The sequence below is a fragment of the Gouania willdenowi genome, chromosome 24 (genome assembly GCF_900634775.1).
Source record: "Gouania willdenowi chromosome 24, fGouWil2.1, whole genome shotgun sequence".
Lineage (NCBI taxonomy): Eukaryota > Metazoa > Chordata > Actinopteri > Blenniiformes > Gobiesocidae > Gouania > Gouania willdenowi.
The window spans coordinates 13,669,849-13,691,260 of NC_041066.1; the positions used below are offsets into that span (position 1 = coordinate 13,669,849).

At 39.8% G+C, this 21,412-nt stretch overlaps 2 protein-coding genes across 2 annotated transcripts; one reads left to right on the top strand and one right to left on the bottom strand.

Annotated features, from left to right (window-relative positions):
• Positions 1-364: 364 nt before the first annotated feature.
• Positions 365-15,223, bottom strand: fkbp1b (FKBP prolyl isomerase 1B). The gene is made up of 4 exons (XM_028440285.1): positions 14,994-15,223; positions 14,336-14,383; positions 4,399-4,511; positions 365-1,205 (listed from the first exon to the last, which is right to left on the bottom strand). The coding sequence occupies exons 1-4, from the start codon at positions 15,028-15,030 to the stop codon at positions 1,077-1,079; spliced, it is 327 nt and encodes a 108-aa protein (XP_028296086.1). The 5' UTR covers positions 15,031-15,223; the 3' UTR covers positions 365-1,076.
• Positions 15,224-15,476: 253 nt separating this feature from the next.
• On the top strand, positions 15,477-21,070 carry wdcp (WD repeat and coiled coil containing). The gene is made up of 4 exons (XM_028439784.1): positions 15,477-15,552; positions 16,112-18,011; positions 18,167-18,287; positions 20,694-21,070. Exons 2-4 carry the CDS (start codon positions 16,113-16,115, stop codon positions 20,903-20,905), a joined length of 2,232 nt encoding a protein of 743 aa, XP_028295585.1. The 5' UTR covers positions 15,477-15,552; position 16,112; the 3' UTR covers positions 20,906-21,070.
• The last annotated feature ends 342 nt before the right edge of the window (positions 21,071-21,412 follow it).

Below are 21,412 nucleotides of genomic sequence, written 5' to 3' on the forward strand. Positions count from 1 at the left end.
TTTGAGAGTTAATACAGCCATTATACAGGCTGCCATATGACTGATTGCTTGGAGGTTTAATGAGCTGTGGTAAAAAGTGATCAAGTGGTCATTGAGTGTAAAACAATTAATTTAATTCAGGCAAGTCACCTTACTTGCCTAATAGTAGAAGCAAGTCATTGGAAGGAGCTCCTTATGAGGCTGCATTTTTATTGAATATGCTTTTTTTATACTTTTTTTGGTAATAGTACTGTGTACATTGGTATTTCCCTACACAAGGATTAAAAATACATTGTGTATTACTGTTGTTGGAATAATAAACTCATTTCATAACTTTCTGTAACTATAGCTAGAATCAACTACAAAGTCAAACACCACACACAGGCTTCCCAACACAGTACATGCCATTTTTATTCAAGAGTTGGTCAATAAACTACTTTTGTAGCAATGGCTCTCGCTGAGTCTGTACAGTATTGGACAGAGTTTGGTTTGATAGGGTAACGCTTGCAGTGAATGTTCATGAGGGTTATAAAATATACTAAACATAGCAACATCATTCAGAGCATTCAGCAGGACGTGCTTTCATCAATGTGGCAATGCAGACAGTGGTATATATAATGCCCAGATAATATACAGAGCAGAATTATTGTACTTTGAACACCGTGTAACCTTCCACTGCTGTTCAAACTGTAAGGCAGGTTTATGTTAGCTAGCGCTGTGGTGCAGCTTTTGATTTGCCTTTGATGCAACAAATATCCCCAAAAAAAAAAAAAAAAAAAAAAAATTGCTTCAGCATAAAAAGCATCTCTTAACGGAGACGACAAAATGTTGTCATTAAAGTCTTGCATTATGTCAAAGTTGTTCTTGTAGTACTGTCTAACATGTTAAGAACAAAGCAGCGGCAGAAAAAGATACATTTAAATATAACAAACTGTAATAATAGTTAATGAGGGATGTAGAAATATAAAAGAAAAACAAAGGAGCAGGTGGATGGTGGGGGAAGCAGCAGCAGCCAGGTAAAGGTGGTCTCCCTATAGACAGGGGTTGTGGCTCTTGCAGCCTCATTAAGCTTCAACCTTTGTGATTTACTGTCGCCATCACTCCAGCTTCAGCAGTTCCACATCGAAAATAAGGGTGGCGTTGGGAGGGATGACGCCGGGGTGGCCGGTTGCTCCGTACGCCATGTCAGGTGTGCAGGTGATCTTAGCCCTTTGTCCCAGGCTCATCTGAAATACAGCACAGGAAAAGAACTGATGATGATGATGATGATGATGATGATGATGATGATGACGATGATGATGATGATGATGATGATGAGACAAAGCACTACATTGCACTATTCCCAGTCCCATTACCTAGATACACAGTTGGCCCACTTCACCTGCATAGTCTGGTTTGTACACCAGTATAACAGGCATCTAATGATGTATTTAGGCACACCAGCTTTGCAGAGTTTTTGAAGAGCTTTCACACAATTAAATACATTAGAGCAGGGCTTACTGACCTCTCTGAAACCGCAAGCTACTTCAATGTCACTAGTGAATACCAGGGCTACCAGTTTAAAAAGCGCTTATTAAATACTACATTTTCACTTTTTTACTTCACGTTTCAAAATGCAACTCTTTATTTCTCTTACTTCACTGAAAATCATCATGTTCCTATTTCACTAACAACTTTAAATGATCATAAAAGACGTCAAGTTTACAATTTATCCATTATGATTTTTTTTGGTGATGATCCACATTGCGTTTTATTTTAAAAACATATCTTATCACAACCCATATACCAAATCTGCAACACCTAGCAGTAAGTAACTCTACTAAGGCACTAACTGTTTTCATATGTCTGGGTTTGAGGCCTGGCATGTAAATCAGATTTTAGATGGAGCTCATTGGTGACGACGGCTCCAGAACAGGCCTGAGGGTACCTCACATGGTCCATGCAGGCTACACGGGGCCCGTAGTGCCTTCGAGGCATCCAAGAAACACATAACTGTAGTTTTTTTTTCTTATAATTGTTTAGCAATTCCTTTAATGCATAGAGTAAATGCATATATCAGTTATTATATAACAATCACAGTGATGATTGTGAAACATGCAATTTAATGTTTTCAATGGTTTCAGAGAGCTTGTTTCTGAAAAAAGAAAAAAAAAAAACACCCTGTATTACTTGCAGTATACTTGTGGGTGGCAGCGATTGATTTTTCCTGAACCGACAGTGGGTAGAATTACAGTTTCAGCTCTCACTGTGTGGAGGTTTGATTGAAATCCACTTTGAAGAATGAGAATGGAGCCATGGCTGACTTTAATGCAATGTAGAAAGCAGGGTTGGGGTCAATTATAATCGAAATCGCGTAATTGATAATTAAATACAATTATGGCGTAATTATAATTGTGAGAGGAAGGTTAACTTTTACTAGGCTAATAATATCAGGCTCGGTAATTGCGATTACCAAGATTGTAATTGAAGTTTAGTAATTGAGAACGTAATTGGAATTGACTTTCTGAGGATAAAAATACAATTGTAATTGGAAAAAAAGCTGGTCAGTGTAATTGTAATTGAATTCTTATTGAACATGGGTAATTGAAAACGTAATTGTAATTGAAAAATGTAATTGACCCCCAACCCTGGTAGAAAGACACAAATAACGGTTTACAGTTTGCTTGAGTTTACCTCCATACTGAGATTATAACCGTAACCTAACCTAACCTAACCCTAACCCAACACTAACCCTAATCCTAACCTACCCCTAACCATAACCTTACCCAAACCCTACTAACCCAACCCAACCCTAACCCAAACCTAACCCTACTAACCTCACCCTAACCATAACCTTACCCTAACCATAACCTTACCCTAACCCTACTAACCTAACCCTAACCCAAACCTAACCCTACTAACCTCACCCTAACCGCAACCTTACCCAAACCCTACTAACCCAACCCAACCCTAACCCTACTAACCTCACCCTAACCGTAACCTTACCCTAACCCTACTAACCTAACCCTAACCCAAACCTAACCCTACTAACCTCACCCTAACCGTAACCTTACCCTAACCCTACTAACCTAACCCAACCCTTACCCTAACCCTAACCTAACCTAACCCAATTCAATAAAAAAATAAAACTTGTGTTCGTTCACTTTGACAACAAAAATTAATTATTTTTTAGCAAAAATGTACATGCACATATACAATCTCAGTACAATGCAAACTCAGTACATGACACCGTCACTCTGGTTTCAGCTGCACCATTTCAGGTTAGACAAGGTAGCATTTTATCCCCTATTTTATATCATTTGTATATGAGCAATTGCACCTGTGTAGAACTGGCTGTATGGCTGTATGTACTATAGTCAATCACCTTATGTATGCAGATGACTTAGTGGTGTTTAGCTCAAGTTCAGATGGTAACCAGCTGGTAACCAGCAGCTCCTCAATGTATGTTAATTATAGTTTGTCGTTCCCAGGAGGACAACTGCATTACATTTCCTTACTTTAAGGTGTGACCACATATTGAGAGCTTTAAAGGAAGTGAGATATCTTGGTCATGTGCTGACTGTCAGATGATGAAGACGTATGTTAAATGCACAAGCTAATGAACTTGTTGTCGATCTTACTGTACACTGCACAATTATGGTGGAACTACAAAAAAGCCAGCCCTAAGAGACTGTAAGTGGCTTATAATGATGCACTCAGACTCTTTTTAAAAAAGCCCAGATGGATTAGTGCCAGTGAACTCTGTGTATCTGCTGGGGTCAACACATCGAAGGCTGTCTTAAGAAACTGTATGTACACATTTATCTGTCGACTAAATGAGACGAACAACAGAGTCTTTCTTATTTTAACCAATATTGTATACAGTGCTATGCATTACTCCTTCAGACTGAGCTGGGAAATCTAGCTGTTGGACATTTACTCCCCTTTGGATCCACATATTTGCGTGAGATTCACTCCCAGCAAATGACTGATAAAAACTACACAAAGGCCTTGAAAATAGCCTCATAACTGCAGTAGCCTCCCTACCACCATGAATCAAAAAGATCACACAGGAAACACAAGGCCATGTCTCAGTGAAATGAACAAATGAACTCATTGACAAGTAAAAAGGGGGAAGCCTTAAAGATGCAGTTTGCTACTCTTATAAAAGTGACTTTTTGCCATATTTGCTAAAGCTGTCACTGTGTAAGGACAGCTTTACATCAAACTAGTAGTTTTTGTGAAAAAAAAAAAACAGGCTCATTAAGTCCCCCCTGCTGCTCCTGCAGCCTTTGGCTGATTGCATGAATGCACCGCCACCGAGCAAAAAGAACAAATCAGAGCCAGTGTGCCACATGTACACAAACAAAGAGCACATTTAGAAGCACAACGTTACATGTGAAAGTCAGTTCAAGCTTCATCTCAACTGTCCCCTCCTACCTGTGCTACTCCCTCCTCCCAGCCCTTGATGACCTCCATCCTTCCAATCTTAAACTTGAAGGGCTTGTTCCTGTCTCGAGAGGAGTCAAACTTCTTCCCGTTCTGCAGCATACCTGTGAAAGCAACACAACATTTAAAAAACAAAAAAAAAAACTAATGAAATACCAAAACAAGCAGCATTCACAGGCACTGATGGAGTGGAAATGAACCTGGGAAGACTTCCTAAATCCCAGATCAGTTTCAGTTGCTAAAACGAGAGAAGCGGATGTGAATGGGGAACTGGCCTGGTTTAGTGGATTATTTTTAAAGTTAACTAGGCCAGATCTTGCCTGTTTCTAGACCATAGGGGGCAAAAGGGGGGAACAAAGGCAGAGCAGCACGGGACTCGAGCTCCTTCCCAACGCTGACCAAGCGCTCAGGCGTGATAACATTTAGGCCGTTACACATTATTAACAGGCTGGAAAACAATGGCCCGCCTCATTAGGCGTCCTTCAAAACTCCCAACTGCCAATAGTACTAACGCTGCACTGCTCTAATGGGATGGCTCATTACTATCCCTGCTCTTAAACCTGGAGGAGAAAACCCAACCTTCTAAACTGGGAGCAACTGGAGTCAGGAACATAAAAGTGTAACTGAAGAGTAAGGAAGAGAATATTAAAAGAGTTATTAGCAAAGCGATGTTTAGATACATCACATGACTTTGGTTTGGCTTACACTGTAGTTCTAATAGGGGTGTGCATTGCCACGAATCTGACGATATATCCAGATACTAAACAATGCAATATACATCGCGATTTCACCTTTACAAGTACAAAATGATATGAAATGCTGTTCATGTACAAGAAAATGTTTACTTGCAAGAACAAGTAAAGGGTAACTGTAATTCAAGTATCAATATCAAAAACAAGTGATAACATGTTTATCAAACTGTCAAAAAAAGTTGAACTTTTGCATCTACAACAGATTCTGATTCTGTTAAGTTCTTAAATTCTTAAAAGTGCCCAGTATGTCTTATAAAAATAAAGTGGAATCTACTTCCACATTAAAATGCATTGAGGAGTGAGGTAGTTTAACAAGGTCTGATGTAGTCCACCGACACCGAGTGACTAAGTGTTTACGTTAGCGAAATTAAATGTTTGTATCGTTAAAAAACACGATTAAAAAAAATTGATTTGGACACTTTTTTGGATCAATACGATAATCATAAGGTGAAATATCGAGATATATCGCCAAATCTATTTTTTCTTACACCCTTAAGCTCCAAACAAAAAGAATGCACCTCAGACTGAAAGACACGCAAATATAATCTTAATTTTAAGAGATAATGGACAACCACCTCTTTCTAGCGCTAAACTATTATCAGGACTTGATATTTGTTGTTATTTCATGAATGTATTTATTAAAATCAATGCCACAACCTGGTAGTAAAAAAAAAAAAAAAACTCCCCGTGATGGATCACTCCGTCTTGTAATTGCACAAGTATAAATTCTTGGCATTTCAATCTGGTGTTAACTCCAGTTTAGTTGCCCCACTCAGCTCATCCAGTCGCATAAATGATGATACTGTACCGCTTCTCTCGTTTCACGTCTCACTAAACTTAGTAGGTCCGTCCCCTCCGAGAATCCCACCAGGACAGATATCAGCAAGCTGGTCGCGTCCAGTATTTTGAGTCATCAACTTCACACGCCAAGGCTGAATAGCACCTGCTGCAGGGCACGTCAGCAGCACAAAGACAAAAAGCTGACATGACCGTGGAAAATCTGGGTTTGGTTCCCGTCTCAGCCTGGTTATGATCACACACCCTGTGCTGCACTTCATTTTGACTTGGGTCAGAATGTCACATAAGGGGCTAAAGATGGTGTTGGTTCATCATGAACCAGGGATGTCAAACTCATTTTAGCTCAGGGGCCAGAGTGTTACTTTGCAATTCCATGTATAAATAAATATAAGTATGTAAAGTATAGAAGACAACATCCAATCAATAGGTGACAGGTAGTGACTACATTTATTTAATTTGGGTAAATCTTTGAAAAAAAGATTTGAAAGTTGAGCAGGATTTTTAAAAGAACAAAAAGAATAAGAATGACTTCTATGGTGTTATACAAGCATAACTGCCAACCCCTGCAAATAATGAATTTGTAACAAATTCAATGAAACTCCATTTGAATAATTGTAAAGTTCTACTTCCAAATAAAACTGTTCAAATGTTGCGTTTTTTAAGTGCATTATTTTACATGAATGCCAACATTTCTGTTTGGATATGATACAGTGATGTAAAATTACTCCCAATTACTGCTTCATTGCAATAAATTATTCCCACTAAAAGCTTCTATTATTTTTTTTTAAATTGCCAAAACTAAACCCCAAAACTAAATATATATGTATTTGAGTATTAAGTAGTGCTGTTGATTGATACTAGTCCAACTTTTAACATTTTAGTAAAATTATTTTACTATCATAATTGATTTTTGCTATTGACTGAGAACAAGATCATGTGACATTTTGGGACCGCCATCTGTCACAAAGGAGCACTGTTAGCCCCGCCCCATTTATAAAAAAACTAGCACCTGTGAATCTACAAACTGTGATGAGCAGTTTGGATTGAGGAAAGAGTGAATAGAGAGGTATAAAGAGTAATGAGTAGCTGGTTAACATAGCATAGATTATTCATTGGAGATTTTATAGAATAGACTGGGCGTGTCTTAAGTGTTCCAGGAGCCCCGCCCATAATCAAGGCATTTTTCCTTAAATTTCCCTCCTCGTGGCAGGTCAGGAGAAAGCAGGGGTTTTGTTAGTCTTTAAGTTCCCGTGAAAACTTTATAAGGGTGTCTCGATCCGATATTGATATCGGATATCGGTCCGATATCAGCCAGAAAATGAATATTGGATTTTATTGGACTGCATCTAAAATCTTCTATATATATTTATTCAATTGTAGAATACTGTATATATTATGTTGGAGGTAAAATTCATGTAACCAATTGGTTAATAATAAATGGGTCAGTTTTTCTCATACCTACTGTTGCTGACTATTGTTCTCTGTTAGAGTAACATCACTTGATCAAGCCTTTTCTAACGTTCCACACTACAAAATAAGTAATTAAAGTATGTATGTATCGTGCTGATATCGTATCGGATCAGTATCGGCCAATACTCAAGGCAGCAATGTCAGTATTGTATCCGAAGTGAAAAAGTTGTATCGCGACATCCCTAATATTTGTATTTTATGCCCCTTTGCAACCCTGCTGAAATATCACAACTAAATTATTTGGTCATTTACATTGTTTTCGCAGCCATTTTTACTTTTCCCTGCGGGCCGGTTTGGATGTTTTAAAGGGCCATATTTGGCCCCCGGGCCTTGAGTTTTTGAGTTTGACACGTGTCATAAACCATCGATAGAAAAGAGCACTAACCCGTTCCTTGTGTGTTCAAAGCGGCAGACGAGCAACGGCGACTATGAGGGCTACACTCTGGCATGAAGCCGAAAGTTGTTGGGAGATACTGTACACAAAAGACGACTATCTGCTTCTTCTCGTTTCCATGGACAAAAGAACACAATAGCCTCTGACAGTTCACTGATTGATTTAGTGACTATAATCATATCACTTTGTCTGTCATCCCTGTTGTGTTCCTGTGTGTGATTTTCAGTGCGTCAGGAGTGTCCTCCGAAACCTCCTCTCCTATCACTGCACTGTTATCACTTTTTGTGCAGCTAAGCATGGGTGGGGTCTCTGCAAAAAAAAACAAAACAAAGAAAAACAAAAAAAAAAGCCAGGCCTCTTCCTGAAACCAGCTCCCAGACTCCCTCTCAGCGTTTTTGACTCAGTAAGGCTGTGAGTGGAGCTGCACCACGCAGGGCTGGGTTTATTTTTACTCGCTTGACTGTATCCTGTCTTGCCCTGGCTCTGGGACGGCTGCCAGTGCAGCGCGCTCATGTATGGATGGAAATTAAATGTATAGCTGTATGCCTTGTTACAATTACGTCTTCAATTATTATCCATGTTCAATTACGATTACAGTTACCAGCATTTTCTCCAATTACAATCCAATTAGAATGATTATTTTATCCCCAGGAAGTCAATTAAAATTACAACTACGTTCTCCATATCTAAAGTTCAATTAAAATTAATCACAATTACTGAGCCTGAAATAAATAACCTAATAAAAGTTAACCTTCCTCTTGTGTTAGCATCTCTTAAGATAATGGGTCCTAAATAAGCTAAAACACTAAAACAAATATCTATCATCTAACTTTTTTCCCGTCTAATGGTTAGGCTTCATAATCAATTAAAATATAGGTTTTAATATTTTTAGTGTGGGCATCTGAGCCTTTTTTGTGTCAGTATACCCCTTGATTTCCATTTTTTTTTTAAATGGCAAAATGTGCGAAAACAGTTTTGCGTTCAAATATAATTGACAATTTTAATCGAATTTTCATGTTACAAAGTCAATTATCCAAACTCAATTTATTTTATTTTTATTTATTCAGTTCATTTCCGATTTAACTACAACTATTACAGCAACAGATTTTTGACAAAATTAAAATTATAATTACACCATAATTGTAATTAATTATCAATTACGCAATTGCAATTATAATTGACCCCAACCCTGCTTTGCAGTGTGTATGCCTTTCACTGGCCTAAACATAAATAAATGCCTATTCTTTATTGTAAAAGTAACTCAAGCAAGGCATGTATCTACCGTAATAAGGGCTCATGTGTTACTGTAATCTATCATCACCAGGCAACAGTTATTTTGAGCGTATAGCGAGTGTCTGGGTTATTAAAATTAGCACACAGGATTTATTTTTTTTTCTTAGTATGAAACTGAGTTGTGAAAAAGCTCTCAACCCCACAGACACTTTAATAATTGATGATTTAGAGGCTGGATGTTGACTTTTTTTTCATTTTATGTTTTTGTGCTGCCTTCAATAATGTTGGGAGGAAAAGTCACCCACGCCCCCACGACTTCTTACTTTTCTTTTCGAGGGAGAGCTTGGCAGCTCCTGAGATTTCAGCTAAATCTATTTCTGAGTCACACATCGACAAAACCGCTCGCTCTCGCTTTCAGCACGTTTTTCGTGGTAAAGTCTCAGGCTCAAACATGGTAAGGAATGACGTCCACATTTAGACACCACATTATGCAAGTTCCCCCCCCCCCCCCTCCCAGTCTCGCAGTGCTTATTAATGCATATCTATGAGAGGTCAGGGGCTGAATCCTTATAATTACGGCAACAAAAGTCTTCTACTCATTATCCACACATAGATCTACATTAACTGGCAGAATCAGTTTGTGTGAAGCACTGATATAATACGTCGTGGAGTTGCTTTCTTCGCTGCTGAAGTGACAACTTTGCTAATTTGGGCAACCCCGAGAGTCAAAGAAGGGTCAGACACATGTCGGTGTCACTTTGTGTTCTGGCATACGGGCGTCTGCGACGTGTTTACAATCTCGGAGGAGAAAGTGAAGAACAAGAAGGTGGTGAAACAGGGTCAGGTAGTTCATATGCTGGAGAGGTTCTCCTAATGGGGAATCCTGGAGACAGAGTGGTTTTAAAACACCAACAGGAGTGAGAGTCAGGCTCTTAATGTCTGTCTTTACACCGAGATCAGTGTGGAGTGAAGAGTAATAGGAGTCAGCTCTATCACTAGAGGAAACGTATATCCGGGATCCACATCCGTGCGTTAGTATCTACTGTACCTACCAAGCTGCAGACAATGATTGTAAAATAAAGGAAGGAACCGAAGTGAAACTGAAAAGTTATCACGATTGTAAACACAGTTTAAATTATAGAGTCTTCGATCGTAGAAAACAGACGAATTTCACGCTCTGAAACAATCTCTTTATTTAAAATTGGGCCCTAACAAAACGTGGAAATGCCTCACGTCAATTGCAATTACGTTTTCAATTACCCACGGACATTTACAATTAAATCACGATTACAGTGACCAGCACTTTTTTCAGTTACAATTAATTTACAATAAATTTTAATCTGCCGAAAACCAATAACAAATACGTCCTCAATTACTAAAGTTCAATTCCAATAATCACAATTACGGTACTGAGTCTGTAATAAATAAGCTCGCAAAACTTAACCTGCCTCCTGTGTTAGCTCTCTGTTAGCATCTCTTATGTTTATGGCTGTCAGTTTGAGAGTCTTTCAGAGCCTAAGGTGTGTGTACTGTACATGTAATACATAAAATAAGGGTGTTTGACTTCAATTTTCACAGAATGGATGTGATATAGCAGGAAAATATTAATAATAAATAAATATAAGCACATTTCGTAATCTTCTCATTAAAGATACTCTTGTTCAAAAGGGGCAAGAAGAAGTGTGAAACGTTTTTAGTCCTACTCACGTGTATTATTTATTTAATAGTGAAGTGAAAGTAAAAAGTGTCCACCAAATATAATACTCAAGTAAAGTACAGATACTACAAAATATTACTTCCGTATTCACATGTGCACAGCGGAGGTGGGGCGCGCACACACGCGCGCTCATGTGTCCACCACCGCCCTGAAACGGACAGAAGTCTGCAGAATGAAAGCAAAAGTAAACAATAAACAAAACAAGCATGCGCACACATAAAAACACACACACACTAACAGCAGACGCTGCCCCCAGCTTTCCTTCGCTCCAACCGAGAGACATTTTCGCAAGTGAAATAAGGCCGTGTCACGTAAAGCAAACAACTCTTCGGTGTAAATGAGACGATGAAACAATGCAATGGGAACATCGACAGAAAGTTTCATCACGACAATGGCGTCATTGATCGGATCAGCGAATTAAGACATTACAGCCGATCACATTAGCATAAAATGAAAAATATCAGTCGATCCGATACAGCCGATCAGATCGGTGTAAAGCCTAATGCTGCGTTCACATCAAACGCGTTTTGGGGTCAAAATTGTGCCTCACGCCCCGAGTTGGATGCTTGTGCTCAGTGACTCAGACCCTTGTCACCAGTGTCAAAGACGCTCTGGACGTGTGTCCAAACAAGTTGGGAAGAGAGTGCGTTTAGGGGAGGGGCTTCTCTTTTGCCGGTGGTGTTCATACAATGGATGATATTGTGGCGATCAGTTAGGTTCATAATTCACCCAGTGACTGTGAAGTGGTGGGGAACATTATTGTGTTGACATGGTGGTGTTTCCGCTCAGATGTATTTTGGTGTAACTCAGTGTGTGCACTGTGATGTTAGAGGGCTATAGAGAAGTGTGGTGAATAGAGAATAAAGTTTGGAGTTCCTTGCTGAACACGCCCACCTCCGACTCTTGTTCATCGGCTCTACATTATCAAGAGAGTGGCTGGGCTTTATTTGCGCCTCTGGATTCACCAGAGCTGCGCTCGGACGAGAGTCGCTTTCAGCGCTACTTCCGTCTCTCCCGTTCCCAGTTTGACGACCTGCTGACCCCCATCGGCACTCGCATCTCCTACCAGGACACCAACTACAGGCGCTCTATTCCAGCAGAAGAGCGACTGTCCAGTGTCCATCTGTCTACGGTTAATGTTTTGAATTGGTCACGGTTGGGGAAAGCTCCTGATTGGTCGACGCGCCGCGATATGACACAAAAGTTAAACAATAACAACTCTAGCATCGGCCGCGTTGGAGGCACGTCAAAAGCTTGAAATCAAAAAACGTGCGACGTCCGCCTCACGTAAAGCTTCAAAACGCATCGCACAGGAGGCGCTGGATGCGCAATGAGACCTTTGACACTCCTAGAAGCACGTCCACCATATATTGTCTATGTAAACCTGACGCTGTTGACACCTTGGATGCGTTTGGTGTGAACGTGCCATAATATGTATCATCTAAATTATTTTCTTTTTTTTCTATTGGTTACCATGTTAGGCTTTTTAATAAATGAAAATATAAGTTTTTAATATTTTTTTGTGTGGGCTTCTGATACGTTTTTCTGTCAGTATGCCCCTTGATTTTTTTTTTAAATGGTAAAATGTGGGGAAGCTTGATATGAAACATATTTTAATAATCGTTAACTACATATGTGTAGAAATGCAGGCTACATAGAACTGTAACGTGGTCCCCCAGTTTTACGTTAAATTATAATTGACAATTTTTGTAGAATTTTCATGGCAATTACAATTACAACAATTACTTGGTTGTGTAGTTCTATTGGTGTATTTAATTGAATTTCTAATATATGCATTTATATCATATGAGTGTTTCAATTGCCTTTCATAATCAATGTGTTTTTAAATATTGGCTTTAGATATCGGCCATCGGCTGAATTTTTTTTTTTTTTTTAAATCGGTATCTGCATCGGCCTTTGAAAATCCCATATCCGTAGTCCTCTTGTTTCGTGCAAAAATGTTTGGCTGATTCTCCCGTTTGCGGTAATTAAAGGTTTCACAAATAATGCTTTGGTACCATATCATGCATTTTCATGGGATTTGTGGCAGAGGGTCTAGCAGTGACATTTCAGCGTATTGAAGTCATCTCAACCGCATAAAATGTAAAATTATTACCAGTAGTTGACTTTATTAACCCTATTGAGGATGTTTGGTAGGATTTTTGGACCGTCAATAGCCAGTGAAATCATCTAAACAGGGAAAGATGATGAAATGGAAAAATTACGCGAACATGTGGGCAAGCAAAGCAGCCATTGATTGAAACACCTTCCCAAAAAATGCCCAAATATACACCCTCATACATGGTCTCGAGTTTACCCTAAGGTTTTATTTTCCCATGCTCTAGCCACTCGTACAATGGAGTATTTAGAGCTTTTTGGTGCTTTCGGTGCAGCCTTGCTTTGGCTTAAGTCTGCACTTTGCATGCCACCGCCATCCACTGATCGCTTCTGGGTAAATCTGGGGAGGGAATATAGGGCTCATGTGAAGGAGTTAACAGAAACAGTGAGATTATTATAACAGTAAGAGGGGCCCCACGTCGGTTTTAGAGGCCTTCTTTCTATACAGCATGTTTCAAGGTGACTCCACACTCCACGACACCTGATTGTAAAAGTAAAATGATGATGCATTCAATGGATTCACGAGAACTTAAAACAATGCCAAATAAGAATTGGAGTTGGGTTGAATTTATCTAAAGCTCCAAACAAAAAAATAAAGCCAAACAATTCAAACTTACTCAAATAATCTTAGCAAAACCTTGTGACATAAAGAGGATGGAAATAAGGCAAAAAATAAAATAAAAAACAACAAAAAAGAGAGTATGTAATGTCCAAACATGGGGGAAAAACAAATGTAGCGATAAACAAAAACAAAGCAGAAGTCTGAATGACTTTTTTTCCACTCTCATTCATCGCAGCATTAGCAGCTCAAAGCAAAAAAAAAAAAAAAAAAAACCTAACTCCAAATTGGGCTACAATTATTAAATGAATCCAACGCGTTTAAGAAAGCAGGTCATGACAAGCAGTAACAGCTTTGATACAGAAAACAACGTAAGCTGAAATCAAAGGATGGAAAAAAAAAGAACAGACAACAGGACTCACAGATGTAAACGCTAGCGTGCAATTTACTGTCAAATCAGATTTCTATCTAAAACCTGGTCGGATTTACACAATACCCGCCCATGACTCACTAACCTCTTCAATCACAATAAAAGCATGTGATACTCAAAAGCTGAGTAATGACATGAAAGCCACTTTTTGTTTACTTTCTGTCTGACCTAGTTGTCTGGACTGCCAACCCCAGGGCACAGGACAACCCAAATTTACTTCCTGAGCTCCTCTGCGCCTTTCTGCCCCACCTCAAAAAATGCAGCCAATCTGTCCCAACACAAAGAGGAAAAAACAAAACATGTTTGTGTGTGCTCGAGGAAACTAGTGCATGATTAGATGACCGTGACACAAAGAAAACTCAAAAGTCTGTAGTTGTTGGGAGTGAGCGTGTCAAGGGGTTTGAGCGTGGTATCAAACCCAAACACTTTCATTGGTAAAATTTGAAAAAAGAGTTACCTATGTAATGGACGACACATGTTTGGCCTTTCTTTGGAAATGTTCTTCCTGTTGAGCAAGAAAAAAAGAAAGTATTATTATTCAGTGTGTCTGACTGCACATATCTATTGGTCAAATATGGTCTAATGCTCCTCACAGACATTCTAGAGTGAAATATTCATCTAATGTTGAAACCTAAGCCCCTAGAAAATAAATAAATGTCTGGAGATCTATGATACTAGATTATTTTGATCAAGTTATTACTAGTGAGTTAAACATGAAACAATAGCCTCCCTGAGCCCTAGTTTGTCTTACAACATGGTAATGTAAAAAAAAAAAAAAAAAAAACTACAATTAGCTACTATTAATACTAGTAGATAGGGTATTGCAATATTCACTCATTTCAAAATGACGTACAGTAGTAAAAAAAAAAAAAAAAAGGGAATACAGGATGTAAATTCCAACAAAACATAGTCCCAATGCCAAAAAGTGAGCAAAAACTCTGCATTAACTGGTGTTTATCTATAGAGCATTTTAAACTATCGATTCAATCCCTGCTTGTACAAATTATGATAGACTGAAACAAAAATTAACAATATTTGAACAGATTTCCGTTGAGACAACAAACACCACCACCACCAACCCGTTTACAAGACAAGCATTAGGCGAGCAGACTTACCATCGCCAGGGGATATTGTCTCGACCTCCACACCCATGGTTGTGCTGTTAATATGGACTAGCGATGAACCATACAGCCTTCAAAACTCTTGCATTACCCGGGGATGCCCCTTTTTGCGCCTATTAGTCGGGCTCCGACGGAGGAAACCATACATTAGCAGAGGCACAGCCGACCGACAGACAGCCCAGATATCAACCAGTCAGCAGCGACACCGCGTCCAGAACTACAACTGTACGGGGGGAGGGACGTCGTACCCAGCCTTTTTTTTTTTTTGTTTGTTTTTTTTTTTTTTGGGGGGGGGGTAAGTAAATAAACGACAGTATAAGTTTAAATAAAAATCAATTTGTGTCAGATTCAAAACATCTGGTGACTTTTCACCCCCATTGTCACAATTATGCGCTTTTTACCTACTTAAAAATGTATTTCGTAAAAAAAACTACAAATACCTGCATGCACTACGTATACTTCTACTTCCGGGTTGTTTACAAAATAATGGTGGGTAGAAGTAGAAACCACGCTTGGATTTGTTTGTTTGACAGACTCCTTGGTGCTAGTTAAGGTAGGTAAAAGAGATACAAATTATTGGTAACTTAATTACGCTTCTCCACAGAGAAATAAACGGACTTTAAATACGTAGAAAGGTTTATTTTTACTATATATCTGTTGTTAGAATAACGTTTCTGGTGAATAAAAATCACGTGTGTATGAATGCAGTTCTTCTTTTCTTTTTAAAAAAAATCAATTTCAGTAATGATTGAAGTTATAGTTATATTTTAGATATAAATAGATTCACTTGATGAATTTGAAATACGTCCACAAAAAGACAGACATTCAAACTGAACTGACCATTGTTAATACCCTGCAGACCTCTGATGTTTAGGTAAACCCCCTAAGCAGCTATATGTGTCACAAAGGCCTCGGCTCAGGCAGGTAGGATTAAAGCATATACTTGGAAGTAGACACGAGAGAGGCTTTTCCCAGTGGTAATCTGCATAAGTGGCAATAGTTACTGTTGTCCTAGGTCCATTCAGACTAGATAAACAACTCTGTTGTTGATGGTAGATTCTTGACACATATTTTTTTTCTTTTTTTTTTTTTGTGACTTATTTGTACCTCAGGATGGATCTTGGTAAGGCAAAGCTGCTTAGGACAGGTCTCAACATGCTGCACCAAGCCATCCACCCTGTGCACGGCATCGCATGGACAGACGGTAAACAGGTCTGCCTGACTGCTCTTTGCGTTGTCAATGGTGAAGTGAAGTTTGGGGACACCAATGTCATTGGACAGTTCGAGCATGTTTTTGGACTTTTCTGGGGCCCGCTGTGTTGCCCTGACTCTCCTGCCTTGCTGGCAGTCCAGCACAAGAAACATGTCAGTGTGTGGCAGCTGCAGCTTAGTGCCCTTGAGCAAAACAAGCTGCTATGCACGCAAACCTGTGAAATGAGCGAACCTTTCCCACTGTTGTCTCAAGGCTGTGTTTGGCACCCTAAACTGGACATTCTAGCTGTGCTGACCAAACGGGACGCCTCGGTGCTGTTTTCTGTACGAGTGGACAACAGGCGACTGAAAGCAGACATTAAATGTAGTGGACTCATCCATTGTGCTTGCTGGACCAAGGATGGGACACGGCTGGTGGTGGCTCTAGGCAGTGCTCTCTATTCATACATCTGGAACGACATCCAAAAAAGTCTGGTTTCGTGCTCTTTCTGCCCCATCTTTGACGTTGGAAGCTACATCTGTGCCATCGGGACGACAGGTGAGACCCAAGTGGCTGTAGCCACAGAGCTGCCTCTCGATAAACTGTGTGGGTTAAATGCTGGAATGGCTTTCGAAATGCCCCAGGAGAAGGAGTCCCCGCGAAGCCAAAGCTTACTTATGTCTGATGATGACTGTGCTTTCGACTCCAGGAGAAGATCATTTGAATCCGAAAGGTCTTGCACACCCACTTCAGGCCCCGTTGATCTCACCCACCTCTTGGCGAGGCACCGTCGCTCTGATCCCAGTCCCCTCATTCACTTTCATCGACGGGACACTGTGACAGCCTCTGGTCAGGACGCCTCACACCTAATCTTAGTTACTTTTGAGCGAAAGGTCACCACCACCCGCAAAGTTAGCATTCCCGGGATTCTAGTCCCTGACATTGTAGCTTTTGATCCACGTGGCTCTACGGTTGCTGTAGCTTCTAACACCTGCAACATGGTTCTTGTGTACTCCATCACAGTCTCTGGGATGCCCAACATCCAGCAGATCTCTCTTCATCAAAGTGAGAAACCCAAAGGAGTGTGTTTTCTCAATGATAAGCTGCTGCTGTTGATGGTGGGCAGGCAGAAGTCCAACGACCCTGCCTTCCTTCCATCATCCAACACCGATAAATATATCCTTCGCCTCACGGCCAAAGAGTTGTTGAAAAATGGAGAAAGTCCTGCCCAAGCATTGGCTTTAGATCACAACCATCAGTCATTGTCTAACCTCTCTCCAAGGATTAGGAGGCACTCAGAGATCCTGTCAAAGCAAGACAAGGGGCGAGAGATAAAGGACTTGGTGTTACCTGGACGGGGAGTGGTTTCCTCACATTGGAACAGACAGCAGCTGGTGGAGGAGATCAGAAGTGGTGATCCCAGTCCTGTCTCCAGCTCTGTAGACTTCTCAGACAAAGCCACGTCTAGTACCTCCTCCATGATGGTAGAGAACTTTGACATGGAGCCTATCAACCGCATGGCCAGCCTGGCCGTGGCCGGGCAGACCAGCAAAGACTCGAGCCGGTCTAGCTCGCCTCGCTTTGAGCCATCGGAGAAGCTGCACACTGATCCAACACTGCCCACTCCTGACAAGACTTCCAGTCCAGTTAAAGACAGAGCACTGGAACAACTGGTGCACAACATGGAGAGACTTTTCTCCCGCTTTGCAGACGTCCAGCAGTGCCTGACCGAAATCAGAGATTACACCCAGAATGGCAAGAAGAGCCCGACTGTGTATCCCAGTGCCTCTGAAGCCCCGTATGTCAACATCACATGCCAGGTAAAGTTTTACTCACATTTATTTAAAAAACCTTTGATTATTATTATTATCCACATGTTTAGTGCATGTCAGTAAACATAACTCTAATTTGCAATCCTCAATCAGCTTTTGATTTGACGTTTTGAACTTGTTTTACATTGCGTGTTTTCATGCAGAAGCAGTTATCAGAAAACGTGTTCATTGATGAGCGGAGGCCAGTTCTTCTGTGTGACGGGAAGCTGTGCCTACGCGCCCTGCAAGACCTCTTTAACCTCACCATCGTGGAGATGTTGTACGGTATGTGGGGGGCAAGACAGGATGCAAACAGGCCAAAGGGAACGCAAAAATATACCTTACAGTGTCAACATATTTGTTGTTGAATAGACCTTTCTCACACCTTCCGCATTTTGTACCGGGAATACGCAATCGCAGTGGAAACCTACTTCCTGTTGTAGTCAGGGCAGGGCAACGGGTTAACGGTGAAGCTGGATGAAAATGGTTTCAGGCTATTCGGCGGGATGAAGGACCAACTATTACTATTAAACAGGGGAGATTCATGGGAAGTGGATGGAGCCCCGCCGACCGAACAGAACTTCAGCCACGGAGGAGCTCGTCCTGTAGAACTCCGTTACTGGTAAGTTTTATTTCACCCTTTTCCTGTTGTTAGTCTACGACGATGCGCTTTCTACAATATTCCCTCATCAATATTATGAACGTTACATCTAACGTGGTGCAGGCTAGCCTGTTAGCCGCTGGTTAGCTAGGAAACAATAACAATCCTGAAAGCAGCAGCAGTATATAATGTTTAATTGACTTGGATTCAGAACTTCCCTTGTTTTTACACAATGACCATGTAATAATATAACTGAACAATATGGTAACAACGTTTCTTGCTCATTTCAGAGTTGTTGACGTGGATTTGGAGCCAATGTTTCATCTGTAGCTCAGCTCGTCTTTATCTCAAGACAAATCCAGTAAGATTCATTCATTCCATGCAAACATCAACATGAACAATATTATCTGTTGGCCCATCCTGAAATATCATTTTACACTATTTACTTGAATTTATATTTGTTTATGAATAAATGAAGCTGTAACTAAGAAACTAATATTATATTATTAAATCTTCCACGAAGGAAAAAAGGAGGAAGATGTTAACACAGATGTTCGTCCATGGAGCAGTCAGAGACACGGTTCATGGACCAGAACCACGTCCATGGTCCACAACCTCCAGCTCATGATGAACATCCACAGCACTGGTTGGACTAGTGTTGATTCTGGAGCAGATAGAGGCAGGCTTTGGCCATTTGTAATAGAAAACCCTGAATCCAGAATGGTTTGTAAATCTATTTTTACTTTGTGTAAATAAAGTCATTCTGTATTCTACAAGGACTTTGTTCATTGTTTAATGCCTACCTGTAAGCACACACATTTCTTTATTTTCAGATAATTTAATTGCTCTTTACATCCACACATTCTGAGTTTCAAACATCAGCATGTGTTATTTTTTTTGCCCCAAGATAGAAACATAACCTGCCCTGCTGCAGCACATACTTTACTATTAGGTTTGTATTTTTTATTTTGATATATTTATGGGAATATAAAGTTCATGCAATACTCAACTAAGGAGTAGGACATCAACACAGATAAACGTCTTTGATAATTACCTGTGTTCCTGAACGTTGTCGCAGATTCCTGTGACTCCATTGAAGACGGGTAGAGTTGCTCGGCTGAATGTTTACGTAGGATAGGCAAATCCGCGAGGAAAGTTGTGTAGACTCTCTGATCCGTTTTAAATTGCCCGGCTTTCTGCTGTGTTGACATTTTGCTAGAAGTCCGCATCCACTCCGAATGCGTATTTCCGGTTATTGTGGAAAAAGGTCTATAAGTCAATTTGAATGCTTGGTATCTTCTGTAGAGTGATATTTAAGATGTTTAAAGTTCTTCTGTGTTTAAGTGTCTGTGTGTGTGTGTTAGTCTTAGTCAAAATATAGTCATCAGGAAGATTTCACTTCTACTCTAGTTTTAGTCAACAAAATTGGTTATATACAGTACATAGTCGACTAAGTATAAAGCATATAAGAGTTTATGAAGTATTCAATTTCCATTTATTTACCTGATATTGATGTATTCTACACCACAAAGTCATTTTTTTGATTGGATACTTTACAAAAAAGATGTTAACGTTATAGTTTAGTTTTTTATGAATTGATGAAAATATCTATGTTTTCGGTATAGTTTATGTTCACATGTATTTTTTTTAATGAGTCATAGTCTGGCTGTTGTAACTTACTACAAAAAAAAAAAATATATAATTTACGAAAAGTGATGAACTGATAAACACCGGTGTGGATGTGCTTGTGCGTGCAGGGTTTATTTATAAACCACATTGAGTAAACAACAGGATGCCTTCTTAATACGATCTTCCCTTGCATATATTTTCTGAAAAATAAAAAAATGTGTTTATTATACGACGCAGCACTTATCAATGCAATGTTAAAGCATTGTTCCCCTTTTGACACGCCTAAGCTATAATTGGAAGTGATTAAAAGCCAAGGTCAGCTTATGAGGCTTAAACTCAAGCGGCTTACTTCCATTGAGTGTGTTTTTTTTGTTGCTGTTATTGCAGGGACTGACTGACTGAGATACGTTTCAAGTTGATTTGGCCGACGGTGTTGTTTTTTTATTTATTTTTTCCTCCAGGTCCTTTGTGGATTGTGCTGGTAGCAGATGGAGATGGGTTTGTGCCTCTGACATTTAAGCCCAAAGAGGAGCTCACAGTACGAAACGGGAAACGGAAAACTACCCTGCGCACACCTGGCAGTCCAGAGAACTCATGTCCATCCAGTCCATCCCCCAACCCAAATCTAAACCCCACCACGGACGCCTCTGAGGCCAAAGACAAGGCACCTTAGGCTAATTCATCACTTTTAAAGAGTGACGGTAATCCTCCACTGAGGGCTGGAGCGATTGTTGTCATCAATGCCCAACAGGGGTGGGGTCAGTTATAATTGCGGTCACGTAATTGATAATTAATTCCAAGTATGATGTAATTATAATTGTAATTTAAAAATCCGTTGCTGTTGTCATCAAAATTAAATTGTAATTGAGTTTAGATAATTGGCTTTGTAATTGTAATTGCCATGAAAATTCTATATTTAACGCAAAACTGGGGAACCATGTTAGTTTTATGTACAGTCCTACACATACAGTATGTAGTTAACAATTATTAAAATATGTTTCATATCAAGCTTTCCCACAATTCACCATTTAAAAAAAAAAAAAACAAAAAAAAAAAATTGAAATCGACACAAAAAAGGCTCAGGCGCCCACACCAAAAATATTAAAACCTATAATTTCATTGATGACGAAGCCTAACAAGGTAACCAATAGACGCGAAAGAAATTAAATGATAGATAATT

Bases quoted from the DNA above. Each gene is read 5' to 3' on its own strand.
- fkbp1b (XM_028440285.1), bottom strand. From the start codon at position 15,030: ATGGGTGTGGAGGTCGAGACAATATCCCCTGGCGATG. The intron at 14,384-14,993 runs GTAAGTCTGCTC...CTTGCTCAACAG, and splicing joins GACAATATCCCCTGGCGATG to GAAGAACATTTCCAAAGAAA. The intron at 1,206-4,398 runs GTAGGAGGGGAC...GCTGTATTTCAG, and splicing joins GGGAGGAGGGAGTAGCACAG to ATGAGCCTGGGACAAAGGGC.
- wdcp (XM_028439784.1), top strand. From the start codon at position 16,113: ATGGATCTTGGTAAGGCAAAGCTGCTTAGGACAGGTCTCAACATGCTG. The intron at 18,012-18,166 runs GTAAAGTTTTAC...GTTTTCATGCAG, and splicing joins ATGTCAACATCACATGCCAG to AAGCAGTTATCAGAAAACGT. The intron at 18,288-20,693 runs GTATGTGGGGGG...TTTTTCCTCCAG, and splicing joins CATCGTGGAGATGTTGTACG to GTCCTTTGTGGATTGTGCTG.